This window comes from Pecten maximus, chromosome 16 (assembly GCF_902652985.1).
Source record: "Pecten maximus chromosome 16, xPecMax1.1, whole genome shotgun sequence".
In the NCBI taxonomy this organism is placed as follows: domain Eukaryota; kingdom Metazoa; phylum Mollusca; class Bivalvia; order Pectinida; family Pectinidae; genus Pecten; species Pecten maximus.
In genome coordinates this window covers 13,256,725-13,281,947 of record NC_047030.1, presented here as the reverse complement: position 1 = coordinate 13,281,947, position 25,223 = coordinate 13,256,725, and the positions used below count along the sequence as shown (strand labels likewise).

Genomic DNA, 25,223 nt, shown 5'->3' with positions numbered 1-25,223 from the left:
TTTTCTCTAAATGGTTTGACTGGTTTGACTAGAGTTGTTCATTTATGAAATAAGGACACAATGTAATGATTTTATTTTACTCGCAGGTAACCCTTGACAAACACTTTCCAGACCTTTAGCAACATTATATGTGTAGCCTGTTAAGATTTATGTCTGAAATGCTACTTTTTTAAACTGGTTTGTATGCATGAAAAAAAGGTCCAAGAAGTAGGTATAGTGTGATAATTTCACATAAACTAGATGAATTAAAACTTATATTAGCAATTACACAAAATATCTCAGGTGATCTAAGAATCCACAAACCCGAACCCCACCATGCACCATGTACCTACCTTGTCATTGAGGAACGTAATCATGTGTGATAACAGAACATCATTTGCTGAAAGGGATAATAGAATATAATTAGCAGTGTATTACAATATACATTGATTTATATTACATTATTGCTATTGGATAACTTCTGTATCTAATAAATAAAATCATGAATGAATGATGACAAAGAAATGAAAAATATCCATCATGGCTATAAAAACCTTTTCATTTAAAGCAGATTTCCTATAATTATTGAGTATGCTATATCTAAAAGTGAAAAAAAACAGTTATATCTCCACACAGTTTCTCAACATCTAAGAATTGGATAATTTTCAGATTTAGCTGATAATGTATGTGTTGATCTTACACGAAGCCATTTTTGCATATCGAACACACAATATCAGAAAATCCCTCTAAATTAGAACTAGTGTTTGAAAGCTACCCCTAGGGTACCCCTAATAACACCTTACTTTTCTGTATAGAAATATGGCTAGTGAGTTGTATCTAGCCTGATTTTGTTGTAATCACCTTTCTGCCTGCCGAAGAACACACAGAGTCTAGTGATCCCATTCTCCAGGAGAGCTTGCTTCACTACGTTGTCCGAGTCGCTAAGTAATGTCACGACCTTCTGTTGTATAGTTTCCTGCAGTGACAGCAGCTCCATGTCATAGCTGGCCTACAAAAGTAATACAATAGTTCTCAAACATTTTCTTCAGGTTGGTACGTAGATACTATGTGAATAGTTATTTGTGTATCACAACCAGAGTAGGATGGATCATTGTGCTGACTTCATCAGACAAATATCCAGTGAAGCGGATGACTGAATCAAATTGACACGTTCTTCTGTCTACACTTCACAACCTTAGAATTTACACTTTTTTTAGAACTACTCCGCTATAGTTTATCAAGATAGCTTCCTTTGACTGCTTCTAAAAACGTTGCACTCTCTGTTCAACCACTTTAGAATGTCCTGGACAAGGACATTGATTTGTTGTGCGACAATCACAGATATTGCTGCCTAATAAAAATTTAATCTACAGATGGTAGTCTCCAAAATATGAAAAATAAAATCCAATATTGGTTGTGATATACATGTACAACATCTGTTCAAACACGATAGTTTGTCTAGCTTAAGTCTTCTTTACCTGTTCTCTGTAACTGCAAAATGGTGTTTAAAATGAGCTTCAGGGACCTTTAAACTTTATTCAGTTTGGAAAAGCATGCCTTTAACAACCGCAGGTCTTTAACAAGAGTACCGTCAATGGTACAAAGCTCGTCTCACATTGTATATCAATATACCCCACACTAGAATTGGGGGGTGAGTTCACCTTATGTACAAAGCTCGCCTCACATTGTATATCAATATACCCCACACTAGAATTTGGGGGTGAGTTCATGAATTGGAATCTATATTAGAAGACATGTATAGATGATATTTTAACAAAGCAATATTGCAATATTTAAAAGTGAAATAGACATAGTTTAAATAAGGTTTTTCCTTGTAAAAACCATTGAAATCATCATTATTATCAAATATATTTGACTGCGGGAAATAACTGTTAACTCCAACTGAAACCCTCAAACCAAATATTAGTACTCTAGTACACTTATGAAGGAGTGTACTGATGCATATCATCACTTCCACCAAAAACATTAGATTTGACATAAAAATGTTATAAAAAAACCCAGACTTTTTCACAGAAATTATTTGTTACTCTTCTAGAGGCCAGCTAAGAAGTGTTCACTTCAGAAGGTTATTACCTGAAAGAGGGCGCCCTCAGAATCTACGTTCTCGTTCTCAACACTCTCCTCCAGTTCTTGTAGTTGCATCATTTCCAGTACACTATTACGATGAAAAAAAATATCATTACATTAATTTTGTTGTCACCATTACATTAATTTTGTTGTCACCATTACATTAATTTTGCTGTCACCATTACATTAATTTTGTTGTCACCATTACATTAATTTTGTTGTCACATTACATTAATTTTGTTGTCACCATTACATTAATTTTGTTGTCACCATTTACATTAATTTTGTTGTCACCATTACATTAATTTTGCTGTCACCATTTCATTAATTTTGTTGTCACATTACATTAATTTTGTTGTCACCATTACATTAATTTTGTTGTCACATTTCATTAATTTTGTTGTCATTTTACATTAATTTTGTTGTCTTATTTCATTAATTTTGTTGTCACCATTTTATTAATTTTGTTGTCACCATTTCATTAATTTTGTTGTCACATTTCATTAATTTTGTTGTCACCATTAAATTAATTTTGTTGTCACCATATGCATTGAATTAATTTTGTTGTCACATTACATTAATTTTGTTGTCACCATTACATTAATTTTGTTGTCACCATTACATTAATTTTGTTGTCACCATTTCATTAATTTTGTTGTCACCATTACATTAATTTTGTTGTCACCATTTCATTAATTTTGTTGTCACATTACATTAATTTTGTTGTCACCATTACATTAATTTTGTTGTCACCATTTCATTAATTTTGTTGTCACATTACATTAATTTTGTTGTCACCATTACATTAATTTTGCTGTCACCATTTCATTAATTTTGTTGTCACATTACATTAATTTTGTTGTCACATTACATTAATTTTGTTGTCACATTACATTAATTTTGTTGTCACCATTTCATTAATTTTGTTTTCACATTACATTAATTTTGTTGTCACCATTACATTAATTTTGTTGTCACCATTTCATTAATTTTGTTGTCACCATTTCATTAATCTTGTTGTCACCATTACATTAATTTTGTTGTCACCATTACATTAATTTTGTTGTCACATTTCATTAATTCTGTTGTCACATTTCATTAATTTTGTTGACACCATTACATTAATTTTGTTGTCACATTACATTAATTTTGTTAGATTTTGTAAGATCCTCACATACAATTTGTAGTTAGCTAAACACTACTTAAATTGATTTGCAAAAAAATGGAAAATATCTGTAAGACATAAATGTCCCTGCTGCCACTTGACACCCTGAAAACTCAGCAGTTCCCGTGATTAGCTAGTTAGATTGCATAGGGACGGGATGGAATGGGACGGGACGCAATGTAACAGAATGGGACAGGACAGGATGGGACAGACAAGTGTAACACTATATGCCTCCATTTCATGGTGGGGGCATAAAATGGAATTTACTAGTAATTGGTCTAGTTTTCTCACAAAATATATTATCAGATAAGATGAACATGACAAATGATCTATAAACAGGTATATATGAACCATGTTAAGGGTATATATATTGAAATGTACCTTTATACAATACCATTTAACTATTATTGTACAGTTTCACATCTTCACCAACTGCAGGTAAAGTTCTTTCCAATCAAATTAAGTAAAGGATTTTTTTGACAAATGGATGACAGAACAACAGGCATCTAATATCATCACCCTGGAAACTGAGCTTAAGTGAATTTATAATAATCAAAATTCAGAAATAGAATTACCTACCAAAACAAAACTTACATCTACTAGGCTGACCAAATCATAAAGCCAATTTTGCTAAATCAGTTCTACTACGGACTTATACTTACCCTAGAGCCGTCTCCGCCAGCTGAGCGATGTTCTCGGCATACGTAGCTCTTACCATAGTAGCAGGATCTTGTGTCAGATGTGTCTATAAAAGAAGATAAATTCATTGTTTATAACTTGTTTTCCTTTTTTCAATAAACAACTGAATTTTTAGAAAAGTATATGATTCTGCCAATCTCATAGAAAACAGTTAATTTATTGTAGATGTTAGAAAATATCACTTTTTCAGTAAAAATAATGCCAGTAGATTTATAATGCATATGGCTAAATGGAGACTTACCAAATTAGGGAAAATATACTCCGGGAAAACATTAGCATCACTAAAACAGGAAAGAAAAGAAAATGACTACAATACTAGTACACATATCGTAATAGCAAGCAATTACATACATCCTGAAGTTAAAGTCTACAGAACCTAACACAAGGTTATGCAGTCTCTAGCAGTACGACATCAGCTCACTTGCCCTTCTGCCAGGTGAGCTAAGGGCTATTCCAGTAAATATCTATCCAACAATAGGACTCCAAGTTTGTTAAGCAGGGACCTCCCATAGAAGTGATGTAATTCAAGCAGTACTAAATGTATATTAATAGCTGCCCTCTCTCCAGCACCCACCATGCCTGGAATTTCGTTGTTTCTGGCGTCCTCCCGTTGGATATATATTCTAATGGAACAGCACTTTCAACAGTATAAACATATCGTTTGTTGGTATTAAGACACATTTTGTAATTAAGGATGAAACAATTTGCTGCAGTCACAATTATTTCAATGTAAGTTGTGCTTGAGCCATATGAACAGATTTTTACTGACCTGCAGAATCTCTCTCTGTTTATAAAACTGACCGGAGTTAGTAAGTATTATAGGATAGCCTGTGTAATTTAAACTTCAGATTTTAAATTTCATTACATCTTTTTATCAAAATCAGGAAACATGTCAACTTGACCAACTTTCGTGGCTACATGGTATACTGTAAATGTATGATGTATATACTTAGTCACACTCAAATTTTAGTGTATAAATGAAGTTAAGCAGATTTTCTTTATTCATGCAACGATGAATTTGTTGCACACATAGAACTTTCCGTAGAAAACAAGATACAGAATCTGCAATGTTCAGCAATTAGAATTTTGCAGAAGGCTACAATACGTTTACCACTAAAATCTGTACATTAACAGTATGTGTCGTTAAACTTACCTCCGAGGGACAGACTTTATACCAACCAAACACTGTGTTATAGCTCTGATCGTCTCCGCTCTCACTCGCGCTGATCGGTCATTTGTGAAAAACAACTGTGGACAACAATGAACAAATATTCATGTAACTGCTTTCGATGAGGCTATGTATCACCCCGATTGATTGATCATTTGTATGATTATCAGGAGCTTTATGTTAAGGGCCATTCCAGTAAAACATCTATCTCACCACAAGACTCCAGGTTTTGTTAAGGGGTACCACCCATAGAATTTATTTAATAAATTACACAGAGGTCCAAATATGGACAGAAGTGATTTATTGTGGAGTCCTTGGGTCAGGTAGAGATTTTAATGGAATAGCCCTAAGGGATATTTTGGTCATTCTAAATAGATATTATACATGTATGTACAATGTGTGTATACTGTATGAAATCTATAATACTTAAATTTCAAGTCTATTTTTCTCCATTTCATGAAGTAGCTGTCAAAAAGAGTATCAAATATTGTTCTTATTTCATGACATATCTTACTTAAGCTTGTTTTGAAAGTTAAATTTAAAATCAGGACTAATTTGAGATCCTCTGAGTAAACATTTATCTGCTATACTTATATAGATAATTGTGGTGATTTTATGGAAAGAACAAAATTAATTACTGACCATATATGGAATGATTCTGTCCAGAGTGACATCTGGTGTGAGAAACTTGGAAAACTTCAGCAAGAGTTCTAACGCAATCAACTTTGTACTGCAAAACTGAAACAATCCATCAAACATATATTTACTGATGATGCTTTTATAAGTACATACTGTGGTGTTTTCTATTATATCTTGATTTGTTTTGTGAAATTATTTCAATGAAATTCATTTCATACTCTATGATTTCATCAAAAGTGCCCACCATCCTGTCAGAGTTAATGACAATGGCCGTATGCTTCAGACAGGACTTGACTTGGCCACACCAACCAAAATGGTAATTACTTTATAGAGAATATTACAGCCAGTCAGTCAGTTAATAGGCAGGGCTGCAAACTCATGATGGAAATACCAGTCAAATTTTGTTCTCGAGTTGGTACCAGGGTATGTTATGGTAGCTGTATAGACTGGCAACATGAAGCAGTGTACAAGAATAAAGTTTCCAAACACTTAGCCCAACAAATATATACATCCGTGAAGTTTTCTAGACAAGGACCCGGGCAGACATATACATACGTGTAGTTTTCTAGCACTGGACCCCAACAGACATATAATCAACACTAGTCCTGTATTTTGGTCAAGATTCTTTTCGTCCAGACATAGGTTCTTCACAATTTGATCGTAGTCTCGCTTCAATCTAGGCAAAACACAATTAATACCATCATAAACCAAGGACCTTCACAACTCTGACATGACAAAAAAAATTCTAATAAAGAATATGAGCAAAAGCTAATAAAAAACATTTTTTGTAGTTTTTTTTATTAATTCTTAAATAAGGAAATCTTAAAAATGATCAAAAATGTCTAATTCTTTATCTTTTAATATAACTTCAATAAATAAATTGGGACTTAAAGCCAGCAATCTAACAGTGCTATTGGGTAACGGGTATGAAATATCAATTATATACCTTTAATACAGAAGTCCTTATCTACTAAAAATATTTCCTTCATAACTGTTTATCACACAGATATTTAAGGAGAATTTTAAATAGATTTGTATTGAGCCATTGTCTGCAAATAATCTAGTTTTTATTTTACCATTGTGGCTAATTAACAGAAAGTATCTTGAAATACAGTGAAGGTGTACTTAATGCAAATGTATTGATTTTTGTGCACTTAATTTTCAAAAACAAACCTGTTGATCCGGTCATCTGGAGGAAGTATAGGTGTTGTAGCGAATCTCTGTACGTAAAGTTTAAGGAATGTATAAAAATATTCCGGGAAAGCTTTCCCTCTCTGTTGTATAAGGTATTCCTCAGCAGACATCCGGTGTGCTGGGTTCTTTTTTATCATGTGTCGTACCAGGTCCTGAGAAACAGACAATACATGAATTAAAACCAAGTAATCTTTGTCATGTATTTCTGGTTTCTGTCTTTAAAAGGCAACACAAGAGGCCCAATGGGTCTGTAGTTAAAATTAAGATAATATTTAAAAGAACTCAATACATGAATTATAATGTTAGCTATATAGAGAGATGACAATGAAAAGTTGAGTTTACCCGAATGCTTGTGTCTTCTATTTTCTCCAGAACTTTCCACGGGCTGTACTCGCCATGTCTATACGATAACAGCTGTGAGAGGTCGAACGGGGCCGTACCTTCAGTGAACAGCTCCGTAATCACACACCTACAATACCAAATCATATGGTCAGTTAAATATTTCTAATAAAGAGAAATCATGTCTATATGAACAGTAATGGTTAAGACGCAGATATAAACAGACAGACGCAGATATAAACAGACAGACGCAGATATAAACAGACAAACGCAGATATAAACAGACAGACCCAGATATAAACAGACAGACGCAGATATAAACAGACAGACCCAGATATAAACAGACAGACGCAGATATAAACAGACAGACCCAGATATAAACAGACAGACCCAGATATAAACAGACAGACGCAGATATAAACAGACAGACCCAGATATAAACAGACAGACCCAGATATAAAACAGACAGACCCAGATATAAACAGACAGACCCAGATATAACAGACAGACCCAGATAAAAAACAGACAGACGCAGATATAAACAGACAGACCCAGATATAAACAGACAGACCCAGATATAAACAGACAGACCCAGATATAAACAGACAGACCCAGATATAAACAGACAGACGCAGATATAAACAGACAGACCCAGATATAAACAGACAGACCCAGATATAAACAGACAGACCCAGATATAAACAGACAGACGCAGATATAAACAGACAGACCCAGATATAAACAGACAGACGCAGATATAAACAGACAGACCCAGATATAAACAGACAGACCCAGATATAAACAGACAGACGCAGATATAAACAGACAGACCCAGATATAAACAGACAGACCCAGATATAAACAGACAGACGCAGATATAAACAGACAGACCCAGATATAAACAGACAGACCCAGATATAAACAGACAGACGCAGATATAAACAGACAGACCCAGATATAAACAGACAGACCCAGATATAAACAGACAGACGCAGATATAAACAGACAGACCCAGATATAAACAGACAGACCCAGATATAAACAGACAGACCCAGATATAAACAGACAGACCCAGATATAAACAGACAGACCCAGATATAAACAGACAGACCCAGATATAAACAGACAGACCCAGATATAAACAGACAGACCCAGATATAAACAGACAGACCCAGATATAAACAGACAGACCCAGATATAAACAGACAGACCCAGATATAAACAGACAGACGCAGATATAAACAGACAGACCCAGATATAAACAGACAGACCCAGATATAAACAGACAGACGCAGATATAAACAGACAGACCCAGATATAAACAGACAGACCCAGATATAAACAGACAGACGCAGATATAAACAGACAGACCCAGATATAAACAGACAGACCCAGATATAAACAGACAGACCCAGATATAAACAGACAGACCCAGATATAAACAGACAGACCCAGATATAAACAGACAGACCCAGATATAAACAGACAGACCCAGATATAAACAGACAGACCCAGATATAAACAGACAGACCCAGATATAAACAGACAGACGCAGATATAAACAGACAGACGCAGATATAAACAGACAGACCCAGATATAAACAGACAGACCCAGATATAAACAGACAGACCCAGATATAAACAGACAGACCCAGATATAAACAGACAGACGCAGATATAAACAGACAGACCCAGATATAAACAGACAGACCCAGATATAAACAGACAGACCCGGATATAAACAGACAGACGCAGATATAAACAGACAGACGCAGATATAAACAGACAGACCCAGATATAAACAGACAGACGCAGATATAAACAGACAGACGCAGATATAAACAGACAGACCCAGATATAAACAGACAGACCCAGATATAAACAGACAGACCCAGATATAAACAGACAGACGCAGATATAAACAGACAGACGCAGATATAAACAGACAGACCCAGATATAAACAGACAGACCCAGATATAAACAGACAGACCCAGATATAAACAGACAGACGCAGATATAAACAGACAGACCCAGATATAAACAGACAGACCCAGATATAAACAGACAGACCCAGATATAAACAGACAGACCCAGATATAAACAGACAGACCCAGATATAAACAGACAGACCCAGATATAAACAGACAGACGCAGATATAAACAGACAGACGCAGATATAAACAGACAGACCCAGATATAAACAGACAGACCCAGATATAAACAGACAGACCCAGATATAAACAGACAGACGCAGATATAAACAGACAGACCAGATATAAACAGACAGACCAGATATAAACAGACAGACGCAGATATAAACAGACAGACCCAGATATAAACAGACAGACGCAGATATAAACAGACAGACCCAGATATAAACAGACAGACGCAGATATAAACAGACAGACGCAGATATAAACAGACAGACCAGATATAAACAGACAGACGCAGATATAAACAGACAGACCCAGATATAAACAGACAGACGCAGATATAAACAGACAGACCCAGATATAAACAGACAGACGCAGATATAAACAGACAGACCCAGATATAAACAGACAGACGCAGATATAAACAGACAGACCCAGATATAAACAGACAGACCCAGATATAAACAGACAGACCCAGATATAACAGACAGACCCAGATATAAACAGACAGACCCAGATATAAACAGACAGACCCAGATATAAACAGACAGACGCAGATATAAACAGACAGACCCAGATATAAACAGACAGACCCAGATATAAACAGACAGACCCAGATATAAACAGACAGACGCAGATATAAACAGACAGACCCAGATATAAACAGACAGACCCAGATATAAACAGACAGACCCAGATATAAACAGACAGACGCAGATATAAACAGACAGACGCAGATATAAACAGACAGACCCAGATATAAACAGACAGACCCAGATATAAACAGACAGACCCAGATATAAACAGACAGACGCAGATATAAACAGACAGACCCAGATATAAACAGACAGACCCAGATATAAACAGACAGACCCAGATATAAACAGACAGACGCAGATATAAACAGACAGACCCAGATATAAACAGACAGACCCAGATATAAACAGACAGACCCAGATATAAACAGACAGACGCAGATATAAACAGACAGACCCAGATATAAACAGACAGACCCAGATATAAACAGACAGACCAGATATAAACAGACAGACGCAGATATAAACAGACAGACCCAGATATAAACAGACAGACCCAGATATAACAGACAGACGCAGATATAAACAGACAGACCCAGATATAAACAGACAGACGCAGATATAAACAGACAGACGCAGATATAAACAGACAGACGCAGATATAAACAGACAGACCCAGATATAAACAGACAGACCCAGATATAAACAGACAGACCCAGATATAAACAGACAGACCCAGATATAAACAGACAGACCCAGATATAAACAGACAGACGCAGATATAAACAGACAGACCCAGATATAAACAGACAGACCCAGATATAAACAGACAGACGCAGATATAAACAGACAGACCCAGATATAAACAGACAGACCCAGATATAAACAGACAGACGCAGATATAAACAGACAGACCCAGATATAAACAGACAGACGCAGATATAAACAGACAGACCCAGATATAAACAGACAGACGCAGATATAAACAGACAGACGCAGATATAAACAGACAGACCCAGATATAAACAGACAGACGCAGATATAAACAGACAGACCCAGATATAAACAGACAGACGCAGATATAAACAGACAGACCCAGATATAAACAGACAGACGCAGATATAAACAGACAGACGCAGATATAAACAGACAGACCCAGATATAAACAGACAGACCCAGATATAAACAGACAGACCCAGATATAAACAGACAGACCCAGATATAAACAGACAGACGCAGATATAAACAGACAGACGCAGATATAAACAGACAGACCCAGATATAAACAGACAGACGCAGATATAAACAGACAGACCCAGATATAAACAGACAGACCCAGATATAAACAGACAGACGCAGATATAAACAGACAGACCCAGATATAAACAGACAGACCCAGATATAAACAGACAGACCCAGATATAAACAGACAGACGCAGATATAAACAGACAGACCCAGATATAAACAGACAGACCCAGATATAAACAAACCTATTCTGACAATTTCCAATGAACTTGCATATTTTGATTGGAAAACATAATGTCAACTGCTATCTAATTAAAAAACTAAACTTTGCTAAGTGGATATGTCTCCACTAGAATTCGTCTTGTTTGTTTATTCCCACATGTCACAATGAAATATTCTTTTTTTATTGAGATATCAAAAGAGATGGCCATTTTTAATTTGCCATGTGTGATTTTTCAAAAATTATCACTTGTCTTCACTTCTGAAACTTTAATTATATCTACCCTGCTGAGAATATGTCCATGGGTGGGGCCAGCTCCCCGGCCTTCACCTCACTGGTAGAGGCAAGGTCAAGGTTACCAGTCTGTCCTCCACTCTCGAGGTTCTTCAGGCCACCCTCCACAAACCTTTCTGGAGCAATGTAACATGTCCGTCTTCGTGATGTGTCAAAGAAGTATGAGAAGTCAGATGGATTGTCCTACAATACAAAAATTAAATTAACACTCACTTACTGCATTTTGTTATGTAGTTTTGTTTATGTTAAGCTAAGGAGAAAAAGTTATCTTTAAGAGTATCAATACATTTAATCCATAGGACCATTACAATTGGTCAAGTTTATCAATTTGTAAAAAATTACCAAATTCAAAATTACGTTTAAATCGAATCAGGGTTACTTACAAACCTGAAAGCACTTCATTTCAGCATTGTTTTAAGCTTCTTGGTTATTGAGAGGAAGTTGTTTTAATGAAAAGAATCAGCCAAAGAAATGGGAAGGCAAGTTAAAGTTGTTTTATAAGATGATATTAAGTATAAAAAAGTAATGCCAGAAGAGATGATTATTAATGGAATTTCTGGTATTAATGAACTTTTTTTCTTTTTTAAATGACAACTCCAAACAGTTCTTGTTTCTCTCGTTAGCCGTGTATCTCCCGACCCACCTCTGGTAAGTATGTAGGTTTAAAGCTGGCAAAGTCGGTGAGTAATAACCAGTTCCATCCCGTCACCATCACATTCTCTGCCTTGATGTCTCCATGACACACCTAAAACACAATACATAGAGTGAATAACTCATGCTCAGAACCATCATTGTTACTCGTCTTCCAAAACAGCATAATTATGCAACTGCTTTTTAAATGAGATTTTTTTCTTATTGCACCAGTGTATTTACCATGTTTTACTGGTCAGAATCCATATGAACCAGACCAACATCAGACTGTGACTGGTCAGAATTCATATGAACCAGACATACCCACAGACTGTGACTGGTCAGAATTCATATGAACCAGACATACCCACAGACTGTGACTGGTCAGAATTCAAATGAACCAGACATACCCACAGACTGTGACTGGTCAGAATTCATATGAACCAGACATACCCACAGACTGTGACTGGTCAGAATCCAAATGAACCAGACATACCCACAGACTGTGACTGGTCAGAATTCAAATGAACCAGACCAACTTCAGACTGTGACTGGTCAGAATTCATATGAACCAGACATACCCACAGACTGTGACTGGTCAGAATTCAAATGAACCAGACCAACTTCAGACTGTGACTGGTCAGAATTCATATGATCTAGACCTACCACAGACTGTGACCGGTCAGAATTCAATTGAACCAGACATACCCACAGACTGTGACTGGTCAGAATTCAAATGAACCAGACCAACTTCAGACTGTGACTGGTCAGAATTCATATGATCTAGACCAACTTCAGACTGTGACTGGTCAGAATTCAAATGAACCAGACATACCCACAGACTGTGACTGGTCAGAATTCAAATGAACCAGACCAACTTCAGACTGTGACTGGTCAGAATTCAAATGAACCAGACATACCCACAGACTGTGACTGGTCAGAATTCAAATGAACCAGACCAACTTCAGACTGTGACTGGTCAGAATTCATATGAACCAGACATACCCACAGACTGTGACTGGTCAGAATTCAAATGAACCAGACCAACTTCAGACTGTGACTGGTCAGAATTCATATGATCTAGACCTACCACAGACTGTGACCGGTCAGAATTCATATGATCTAGATCTACCACAGACTGTGACTGGTCAGAATTCAAATGAACCAGACATACCCACAGACTATGACTGGTCAGAATTCAAATGAACCAGACATACTCACAGACTGTGACTGGTCAGAATCCATATGAACCAGACCAACTTCAGACTGTGACTGGTCAGAATTTAAATGATCTAGACCTACCACAGACTGTGACTGGTCAGAATTCAAACGATCTAGACCTACCACAGACTGTGACTGGTCAGAATTCAAATGAACCAGACATACCCACAGACTGTGACTGGTCAGAATCCATATGAACCAGACCAACTTCAGACTGTGACTGGTCAGAATTTAAATGATCTAGACCTACCACAGACTGTGACTGGTCAGAATTCAAACGATCTAGACCTACCACAGACTGTGACTGGTCAGAATCCAAATGATCTAGATCTACCACAGACTGTGACTGGTCAGAATTCATATGAACCAGACCAACTTCAGACTGTGACTGGTCAGAATCCATATGAACCAGACCAACTTCAGACTATGACTGGTCAGAATTCATATGAACCAGACCAACTTCAGACTGTGACTGGTCAGAATTCATATGAACCAGACATACCCACAGACTGTGACTGGTCAGAATTCATATGAACCAGACATACCCACAGACTGTGACCGGTCAGAATTCAAATGAACCAGACATACCCACAGACTGTGACTGGTCAGAATTCAAATGAACCAGACATACCCACAGACTGTGACTGGTCAGAATTCAAATGATCTAGACCTACTTCAGACGGTGACTGGTCAGAATTCAAATGAACCAGACATACCCACAGACTGTGACTGGTCAGAATTCAAATGAACCAGACATACCCACAGACTGTGACCGGTCAGAATTCAAATGAACCAGACATACCCACAGACTGTGACTGGTCAGAATTCAAATGAACCAGACATACCCACAGACTGTGACTGGTCAGAATTCAAATGAACCAGACATACCCACAGACTGTGACTGGTCAGAATTCAAATGAACCAGACATACCCACAGACTGTGACTGGTCAGAATTCAAATGAACCAGACATACCCACAGACTGTGACTGGTCAGAATTCAAATGAACCAGACATACCCACAGACTGTGACTGGTCAGAATTCAAATGAACCAGACATACCCACAGACTGTGACTGGTCAGAATTCAAATGAACCAGACATACCCACAGACTGTGACTGGTCAGAATTCAAATGAACCAGACATACTCACAGACTGTGACTGGTCAGAATTCAAATGAACCAGACATACCCACAGACTGTGACTGGTCAGAATTCAAATGAACCAGACCAACTTCAGACTGTGACTGGTCAGAATTCATATGAACCAGACCAACTTCAGACTGTGACTGGTCAGAATTCATATGAACCAGACATACCCTCAGACTGTGACTGGTCAGAATCCAAATGATCTAGATCTACCAGAGACTGTGACTGGTCAGAATCCAAATGATCTAGATCTACCACAGACTGTGACTGGTCACTGACCTACCACACACTGTGACTGGTCAATGACCTACCATACACTGTGACTGGTCAATGACCTACCACACACTGTGACTGGTCACTGACCTACCACACACTGTGACTGGTCACTGACCTACCACACACTGTGACTGGTCAGAAGCTGCTACACCCTACCTTTAGTTTGTGGCATTGGTTTAAGGCACATAACAACTGAAAGGCCAGCCACTTTTTCTCCATGGTGTTAAGGAATGGCCGTGTGCTGATACGATCGTATAGACTGTCTTTGATATACTGACGGAACAATAGGGCTGCTTTGTCCGATTGCTGTGGAAAACATAATTCCATAGAAATATACATATCAAACTCATAAAGTCAACTATCAAATCCATTTTCATATATCAAATTCAGAACTTTTATATATCAAATTCACAATGTTTACATATCAAATTCACAATAGTACAATAAGATGAAAAATACTCCTTTCACCAACACAGCAATTTTGAAGCGCAGACTGAGATATTATTTTCCCTGTTTACATTCCTTTTTTTTTTTTCGTATAGATCTTTTAAAAAATGAAAAGAATTCAATGTTATGATTTTTTTTTCTCATATGAAATATAAAACTTTTAAAAATATAAAAATATCTAAAACAGTTTTTAGATACGAATACAGATCATGGAAGAAAACTGACCACATCTTTTTGGAAAGGCAAACAGTTTGAAGTTCCATGGAGCCGAAGACGAATATCTGAAATGAAAAATTGTAAATGTAGAAATAAATTCATTAATTATTCCTTCTGATTGACGGGTTGTGATTTATAATTGAATATAATTCATATTCACAGAACAGGGTTTATAGCTGTATAAATATATATAGGTCAAAGGTCGTGAATAGCAGTCAAGAAATCAAATAACAATACTTCACCAAAACAAATTGATTTGAAGAGGAACATTTTGAATGAGGGGCCAAAAGGACCTGTATCACTCAACTGCTCTAATGCAACTTGGAAGTTCACCAAGGTCACCTATATTTTGGGTTACCAAATGGATGGGTCATTTTCAAGAAAATGAACTATCTGTTATATAATTTATGCCCAAAATCAGGTGTCTGGGCTTTTTGATTATTGAGATGAAATGTTTAAATATCTTAGCTTATTTGACCCCTGTAATCTTGAATGTAGGTCAACGTCATTCATTTGTACTAACGTGATGGCCCTGCGGCCCAGCATACTACAGACCCAGTCTCTGGGCCTCTCAGTTATTGAAAAGTTGCTTAAAGGGAAAAGTTGATGCTAGACAACACCAGACAATAGATGTCTCACCACAGCATAAGCTTTGCTTGCCCTTTTCACATGTGAACCAAAACCGACAGATAGTAAGTATTAATTGCAGGCAATGTAATATGATTAAGGGTAACAAACACCACCAGTCCTTTTTTACCAATATACCTACTCTCTAATTAACTTTACATGTAGTTCTGTGTTCTATGAGTGGTAGAGACAGATTGTTTATAAAAAACAATTTGACCACTGCCTACCTTTCCTTCTTATCAATATATACGTACCCTCTAACCTAGTTCTGTGTTCTGTGTTCTGTTACCAATATATACCTACCCTCTAACCGAGTTCTGTGTTCTGTTATCAATATATACCTACCCTCTAACCTAGTTCTGTGTTCTGTTATCAATATATACCTACCCTCTAACCTAGTTCTGTGTTCTGTGATCAATATATACCTACCCTCTAACCTAGTTCTGTGTTCTGTGTTCTGTTATCAATATATACCTACCCTCTAACCTAGTTCTGTGTTCTGTTACCAATATATACCTACCCTCTAACCTAGTTCTGTGTTCTGTGTTCTGTTATCAATATATACCTACCCTCTAACCTAGTTCTGTGTTCTGTTATCAATATATACCTACCCTCTAACCTAGTTCTGTGTTCTGTTATCAATATATACCTACCCTCTAACCTAGTTCTGTGTTCTGTGTTGTTACCAATATATACCTACCCTCTAACCTAGTTCTGTGTTCTGTTACCAATATATACCTACCCTCTAACCTAGTTCTGTGTTCTGTGTTCTGTTATCAATATATACCTACCCTCTAACCTAGTTCTGTGTTCTGTTATCAATATATACCTACCCTCTAACCTAGTTCTGTGTTCTGTTATCAATATATACCTACCCTCTAACCTAGTTCTGTGTTCTGTTACCAATATATACCTACCCTCTAACCTAGTTCTGTGTTCTGTTATCAATATATACCTACCCTCTAACCTAGTTCTGTGTTCTGTTATCAATATATACCTACCCTCTAACCTAGTTCTGTGTTCTGTTATCAATATATACCTACCCTCTAACCTAGTTCTGTGTTGTTACCAATATATACCTACCCTCTAACCTAGTTCTGTGTTGTTACCAATATATACCTACCCTCTAACCTAGTTCTGTGTTGTTACCAATATATACCTACCCTCTAACCTAGTTCTGTGTTCTGTCACCAATATATACCTACCCTCTAACCTAGTTCTGTGTTCTGTTATCAATATATACCTACCCTCTAACCTAGTTCTGTGTTCTGTTATCAATATATACCTACCCTCTAACCTAGTTCTGTGTTCTGTGTTCTGTTACCAATATATACCTACCCTCTAACCTAGTTCTGTGTTGTTACCAATATATACCTACCCTCTAACCTAGTTCTGTGTTGTTACCAATATATACCTACCCTCTAACCTAGTTCTGTGTTGTTACCAATATACACCTACCCTCTAACCTAGTTCTGTGTTGTTACCAATATATACCTACCCTCTAACCTAGTTCTGTGTTGTTACCAATATATACCTACCCTCTAACCTAGTTCTGTGTTCTGTCACCAATATATACCTACCCTCTAACCTAGTTCTGTGTTCTGTTATCAATATATACCTACCCTCTAACCTAGTTCTGTGTTGTTACCAATATACACCTACCCTCTAACCTAGTTCTGTGTTGTTACCAATATATACCTACCCTCTAACCTAGTTCTGTGTTGTTACCAATATATACCTACCCTCTAACCTAGTTCTGTGTTCTGTCACCAATATACACCTACCCTCTAACCTAGTTCTGTGTTGTTACCAATATATACCTACCCTCTAACCTAGTTCTGTGTTGTTACCAATATATACCTACCCTCTAACCTAGTTCTGTGTTCTGTCACCAATATATACCTACCCTCTAACCTAGTTCTGTGTTCTGTTATCAATATATACCTACCCTCTAACCTAGTTCTGTGTTCTGTTACCAATATATACCTACCCTCTAACCTAGTTCTGTGTTGTTACCAATATATACCTACCCTCTAACCTAGTTCTGTGTTGTTACCAATATATACCTACCCTCTAACCTAGTTCTGTGTTGTTACCAATACAGTGGACCCGCGATAATCCGGACGCCGATAGTCCGGAAAACTCGCAGTCCGGACGGAATAGCACGGGAACTGATTTCCGTAACGTTATTTGTACTCACCAGTCCGGAAATTCGGTTTCCGATTCCGGAAGCCCATTTTGGGAACGGAAAGTACTTTTCATTAGTAAATTTCCCCCGATAATCCGGACGATTTTTTCACCACGAGGAGAGAAAAATGTCGGGCAAGTCACCCGTGTCGACAGCTGTACAGACTATCGCTTGACATTGTGCGTAGTCATAGCGACCGCTGCCAGGTCATAGCCCCGGGTGTTTACCTGTGTTACAATGTAGCTCTGTTTTTATAACGGTACATTGCTTTTCTTTACGATCGACCTAAATGCTTCAGTATTAAAGGGTTTTATAGTGTAGACTGGTCTTGCTTTTATCAACTTGACGTACATTATCTATTATAGTTATTTTACATAGTGCTATTTCGTAGTTAGCAATAATTAATTCACTAACATACAGTATGTGATACGATACTTAATCAATCACAAATGCATGTAATAAATTTATTATCGGTAATTAACATCACTAACAATTGTATTGGGTTAACAAGGATATCGGCTTGTAACACCGTTACGTGTAATGACGACTCATTGAAAGATGCATGTTATTAATTACACACATGGTACATTTACCGGGTCTTTCATTTCAGGTTCATAATTTACGTAAAAAAACGTACATTGTACATAGTGGGTCTTTCATTTCAGGTATTTAACGTATGTAATTTCTACTCGTTTGTGAACCTCTGGGACGTAACCTATGTGTGTTGTTTGTAGGTCACATATGTCCGCTATAAATAAAACAACTTTCACTTCACATGTTCTTTTAAAAACATTGTTTATTTTTTAGTTTCTACAAAATAAAAGAAAACAAGAATCATATCAAGAACATAAGTATATTTATTTTTTAAAAAGACTGACAATTAGACGTGTTTATGAAACGTCATTAAAACGTCCCGTATTGTATAGAGTCAAGGGAGATAACTCTTACACAACAATTTTTTTTGACCTGGTAGACGAAATTCGGTAGTCCGGAAAACTCGTAATCCGGACGGTTTGGGCTGGGAACGAAGGTGTTCGGATTATCGAGGGTCCACTGTATATACCTACCCTCTAACCTAGTTCTGTGTTCTGTTACCAATATATACCTACCCTCTAACCTAGTTCTGTGTTCTGTGTTCTGTTACCAATATATACCTACCCTCTAACCTAGTTCTGTGTTCTGTTACCAATATATACCTACCCTCTAACCTAGTTCTGTGTTCTGTTATCAATATATACCTACCCTCTAACCTAGTTCTGTGTTCTGCGAGTGGTAATGAAGGATCATGTATCACAAACACTTTGACCACTGCCAATCCCTCCTTTGTTTTAGTTCTAGCTACTTTGAAGAATCTCGTGCTTCCAAGGCTGGAAGATGGAAAAAAAGGGCATTAAATACATTTAACCAAAATATGCTATTGCATTCCAAACTTCAATTATGTAGCCCAGGGATTTGGACAAAAGAAAATCTCTTTATCCCAATAAGCATGCACATATAAGAATCTTTGATTAATAATAAATTAAAGAGTGATAATTAACCTGATTCAATAAAATTCAAATATAACATCTAATATATATCCTACATACTCACCCTCAAAGGTCTACTGTAACCATGACAACAGTGTGTGAGTTATCATCTAATATCCTACATACTCACTCTCAAAGGTCTACTGTAACCATGACAACAGTGTGTGAGTGTTCATCTAATATCCTACATACTCACTCTCAAAGGTCTACTGTAACCATGACAACAGTGTGTGAGTTATCATCTAATATCCTACATACTCACTCTCAAAGGTCTACTGTAACCATGACAACAGTGTGTGAGTTATCATCTAATATCCTACATACTCACTCTCAAAGGTCTACTGTAACCATGACAACAGTGTGTGAGTTATCATCTAATATCCTACATACTCACTCTCAAAGGTCTACTGTAACCATGACAACATACTTAATTGTTTCCTTGTGTTGCGAGTTCATTTAAACCATCAAATTATTACTAAAAAATTGAACTAGAATTGAAATGATGAGGCGACAGATGCAAATTTGTACCTTGTTTCAAAATCATACTCTGCTATATCATTGAGGTACTGCTCCACCGGCTGGATCTGAGACGGTGCTATCCCTGTCAACTGGTTTCCCATTATTGATACTTCAGCATCCCATGTCAGACATCATCAACATTTTCTGTTAGGAGGAAACAAACAGCATGTGTTATAGGCAGAGGTAATACCCTGGGGCTTGAACTAAACACTTCCTACTACTATTTTTAAGGGATATTCTCGATCGCCATCCTTCACAAAAGCTTTAGCCTCGAAGACATCCACAATCCAGGTCCTTCATAATTAACAAGCCTGAATGAAGCCTCTCACACTCGAAGTGGTCATCCAAACAAGTACAGTACTAGTGCTGTATATGGTACTTTATAATCGAGGATACTGGATTTTAACTCTGGTTGGTAACAGAGTCATCCCAGAAGACTGGAAGGAAGCAAAAATTATACTGATATTAAGAAAGGAAACACGTCGTCGCTGTTAACTACAGAACAGTCTCACCAACATCCATAGCATGTAAGATAATATAGCACATCATGATCATATACAGCACTGTCATGATCATTGATCCCTTTGACAAGGGCCAGATTCTGCGAGTACAGCTTTAATATACTGCACTCCTCTGAAAAACAAACTCCTCAAGCACTACCTATACTAGATGCTCTGGCACATAACCAAGACCAGATCTAGAGATGTCAAACTGCTGTGACCCTCCTGGACTTATCCACATTAAAGACTCCTACACAAACTGGACAACTATGGGGTAAGAGGCACCATCCTGCAGTAGATCAACGATTTCCTATCTCAGTGGGCCCAGTGATCATGAGTCTGTAGTCCTTGATGGCTACACTTCAGAACAACTTTATATATAAGAGGTTCCCCAGGGACAGACATGATTGCATAGGAAAGGGAAGAAAAAAAGCTGAAAGGGGGGTCTGGGGAAGTTACAAGGGGCAGAAGTGAACATCGAAAGTTTACAAAAAGCGGAATTTCGCTTTAAAGCGGAAAATAATTCATGTCCACAGGGGACAGTCCATGGCCCAGTCCTTTTCCTGGCCTATATCAACAGTCCACAGGGGACAGTCCATGGCCAAGTCCTTTTCCTGGCCTATATCAACAGTCCACAGGGGACAGTCCATGGCCCAGTCCTTTTCCTCGCCTATATCAACAAACTCCTGGAATCATCATCAGACACTAGGTTGTTCGCAGATGACGGTCTCCTTTACCGCAGCATATAAATCACGGCACAATGACCAGACACTGCAACAAAGTCCTAACTACTCTGAAGGAATGGGAACAGAGATAGCAGATGCATTAATTAATTTCCACCCTGAGAGCTCGAGGTGCACCATCATCAAGGGGGAGGAGATAGCTAATACAAACAACATACACCCTCCACAGACACCAGCTGACTCACCATGTGCTTCAAGATCATGCATCAGCTATATATAGTTAGTTGAAGATAACATGTACACTTATTGGATATATATATTTACATTTTTTTTTTAAGAGTCAAAAGTTTCTGTTCAGTTGTACCAGAGATGTATACAAGTCTCTGGTTGTACAGACATGTATATGAAATACCTTTTTTCTAAATTATAGGCCAAATCAACTTAATATTATACAGGGATATCGCATCTGTGACAGACATTACAAGTTCAACTAATATCAAGAACATACACTGATAGCTCACTAATCTTACCTAAGGAAAAGAAAAGAGATATTTAAATTTACATTTTTGTTATTTGTCGAACCTCAAATTCTTATTGATAGTTGCCAGAAATATGAACCAAATCTCCAAATTACTAAAACCTGTCTTGTAACGGGATTCATTCTATCTGTAAGCTCCATGTATTTTGCAATTCAACTATCAATAGACTTTCTGGTTCGACAAATAACAAAATTGTAACTGATAACAAATGTTAAAAGTCACAATGTGAAACTTCAAATTATTATACGGTAGTACTACAGCTAGTTAGCAGAGGCTCAGACAGTGAAGGCCTCACAAGGAAGTCTACTAGAACTCCTTGTTCCCAAAATCTACTAGAGAATGGAACAAACTCCCAGGGGAGGTAGTGACATCAGGCTCAGCCATACTGGAGAAGTTTAAAGCAAAGCCTTAATGTAAAAATATGACGCTATTTTTTGTTAGAAATTTATAGAAGAATTTTATGCATTGCTTTTCAAAAGTATCCTGCGTTTGAGTTACTTATTTATAACTGAAAGCAGTGACTCAAATGACAAAAGCAGGATTACTTTATTTCATTTGAGGGGTTGTGCCCAATCTGTTCAGTGGCCTAGCTGGAGTACAATTCTGTATGCAAGCTCAATCTGTATTCATATGTATGCCTATCACACCTCTTAGACCTGGCTAAACCTTTGAAAGTGACAGTACTGGATAAATATTGTGAATTGTGTGTATATGGAGCAACGTCACTCTTAAAACGAAGCTACTGATTGAAATTTTGCTCACCGAACTTCGTCTGTTAATAACCGGAAGTAATGTTCATTCGGAACTAAATTCATATTAGAAGCCTTCCGAGTGATTTGGCGCGATCATGAGTTTAAAATCTCATAACTGGCGAAGCATAATGGAGGGTTGAAAAGATATGGCAGGTAATTCAGTCTAATATTAATCGTCGTTGTGTTGAGGCCACTGTGAACTCGAATTGTGTGCCAAATTTAACGTTTGCCGAAAACCGTTTCGCCTAATTTTAATCGTCCCAAATTTAAGACATTTCGTCCCAAAACCACTTTTTCGCCCCAGAATCAATTCATCCAATATGCTACACCGCTTCATTTAATTTCACAACCATTTTCATGATCACAAACTTTTCCTCACAGACTTGATTTTTTTCGGGATTGCCGTATAATTTTCTTTTGTTCCCGGATATGATGCGACAGTTTGCGTTACTGGTCAAGATGGAGTATGTGATTGGTAAAAGCAAAATGCAGACATCCAGTTAAAGACGAAACAAATATTAAGATTGAATGCAAGCTGAATAAGTGGGTGTATCTATTCAAATGGCACATTAAGAAAATCATATTCCCGATTCAAATGCAGTCTTATTATCACCAAAAATGATTCAAACTGATATAATTTTGTTATCCGTGCTCAGAGACCTATAGGCCTATATATACTATACTTAATTAGTATATAGGTCTCTGCCGTGCTGAAACTGCGCATTTATTAATTAGTTCGTTAATTTATTTCACCAGCAGTTTTACATTATAACCACCAGCATTAAAACTATGCCGTTTATCTTTTTTTTAAAGATATTTCTTGTTTATTATTATTTTTGTTGTTTGTTTTCGTCTAACTGTCTACAACTATTCTTAGTACAATTTACATCTATATTTATAGGGACATACAGTGTACACAAAAAAATGTAACGTTTAATGATTTTCCTAGTAAAACGGGATGTACGCATAGGCCTATAACATATACCAATAAGTGGATTTCTAATTAACATGTAAGCAAATATGAAAAAAATATACAATTTTTTACTAAATATAGTATCCTCTTGGATGTGAAATATTGATAGTCTAAAAGGTCATCGTTTAAAATTAAAAACAGATATTTTATGCTATGATACGTGTGTTTTTAGTAGATGTAAATTAGGTGTATTGAACGGTCCCTCCAGTCCCCATAGAAGGGACCACACGGACCATAATTAGAACAGGGACTAATATGATCTATAGATATGAGGGACCACACGGACCATAATTAGAACAGGGACTAATATGATCTATAGATATGAGGGACCACACGGACCATAATTAGAACAGGGACTAACATGATCTATAGATATGAGGGACCACACGGACCATAATTAGAACAGGGACTAATATGATCTATAGATATGAGGGACCACACGGACCATAATTAGAACAGTGACTAGCATGATCTATAGATATGAGGGACCACACGGACCATAATTAGAACAGGGACTAATATGATCTATAGATATGAGGGACCACACGGACCATAATTAGAACAGGGACTAGCATGATCTATAGATATGAGGGACCATACGGACCATAATTAGAAAAGAGACTAACATGATCTATAGATATGAGGGACCACACGGACCATAATTAGAACAGGGACTAACATGATATATAGATATGAGGGACCACACGGAACATAATTAGAACAGGGACTAACCTGATCTATAGATATGAGGAACCATAATTAGAACAGGGACTAACATGATCTATAGATATGAGGAACCATAATTAGAACAGGGACTAACATGATCTATTGTTATTATTTCTTTATTTCCTCCAAGATGTGAAGAGTATACAGAAATAATTTACAAATTAGAACAAAATTCATTCACGCTCATTATCACCTCTCGCATAAGGATTCACGCGTTACACAATAAACTACAGATATAATAATGATTACATGATGTTAACAAAGGAAATTTCATCGCACGGACCATAATTAGAACAGAGACTAGCATGATCTATAGATATGAGGGACCACAAGGGTCATAGTTATAACAGGGACTAGCATGATCCATAGATACAAGGGTCATAGTTATAACAGGGACTAGAATGATCTATAGATATGATCGAGGGACCACAAGGGTCATGATTAGAACAGGGATTAACATGATCTATAGATCAGGCTAGTCCCTGTTATAATGGATATAAATACATGGACTCGGTTAGAAACAGTCGATGGCT

The 25,223-nt window shown here is 37.0% G+C and overlaps 1 protein-coding gene across 1 annotated transcript in view; it reads right to left on the bottom strand.

Annotated features, from left to right (window-relative positions):
- The window catches only part of LOC117345022 (phosphoinositide 3-kinase regulatory subunit 4-like), a 38,955-nt gene extending 15,922 nt beyond the window's left edge, over window positions 1-23,033 (bottom strand). The window contains exons 1-17 of the mRNA XM_033907948.1: window positions 23,002-23,033; window positions 20,527-20,661; window positions 19,715-19,839; window positions 15,667-15,722; window positions 15,151-15,300; window positions 12,365-12,466; window positions 11,711-11,904; window positions 7,275-7,401; window positions 6,912-7,084; window positions 6,294-6,414; window positions 5,742-5,837; window positions 5,085-5,179; window positions 4,173-4,212; window positions 3,895-3,977; window positions 2,074-2,155; window positions 841-988; window positions 333-379 (exon numbers count right to left, since the gene is read on the bottom strand). Coding sequence (XP_033763839.1) covers window positions 333-379; window positions 841-988; window positions 2,074-2,155; window positions 3,895-3,977; window positions 4,173-4,212; window positions 5,085-5,179; window positions 5,742-5,837; window positions 6,294-6,414; window positions 6,912-7,084; window positions 7,275-7,401; window positions 11,711-11,904; window positions 12,365-12,466; window positions 15,151-15,300; window positions 15,667-15,722; window positions 19,715-19,839; window positions 20,527-20,618 — 1,731 coding nt within the window. The 5' untranslated portion in view covers window positions 20,619-20,661; window positions 23,002-23,033. The remainder of the gene's footprint in view (window positions 1-332; window positions 380-840; window positions 989-2,073; window positions 2,156-3,894; window positions 3,978-4,172; window positions 4,213-5,084; window positions 5,180-5,741; window positions 5,838-6,293; window positions 6,415-6,911; window positions 7,085-7,274; window positions 7,402-11,710; window positions 11,905-12,364; window positions 12,467-15,150; window positions 15,301-15,666; window positions 15,723-19,714; window positions 19,840-20,526; window positions 20,662-23,001) is intronic.
- Between the last annotated feature and the right edge of the window lie 2,190 nt (window positions 23,034-25,223).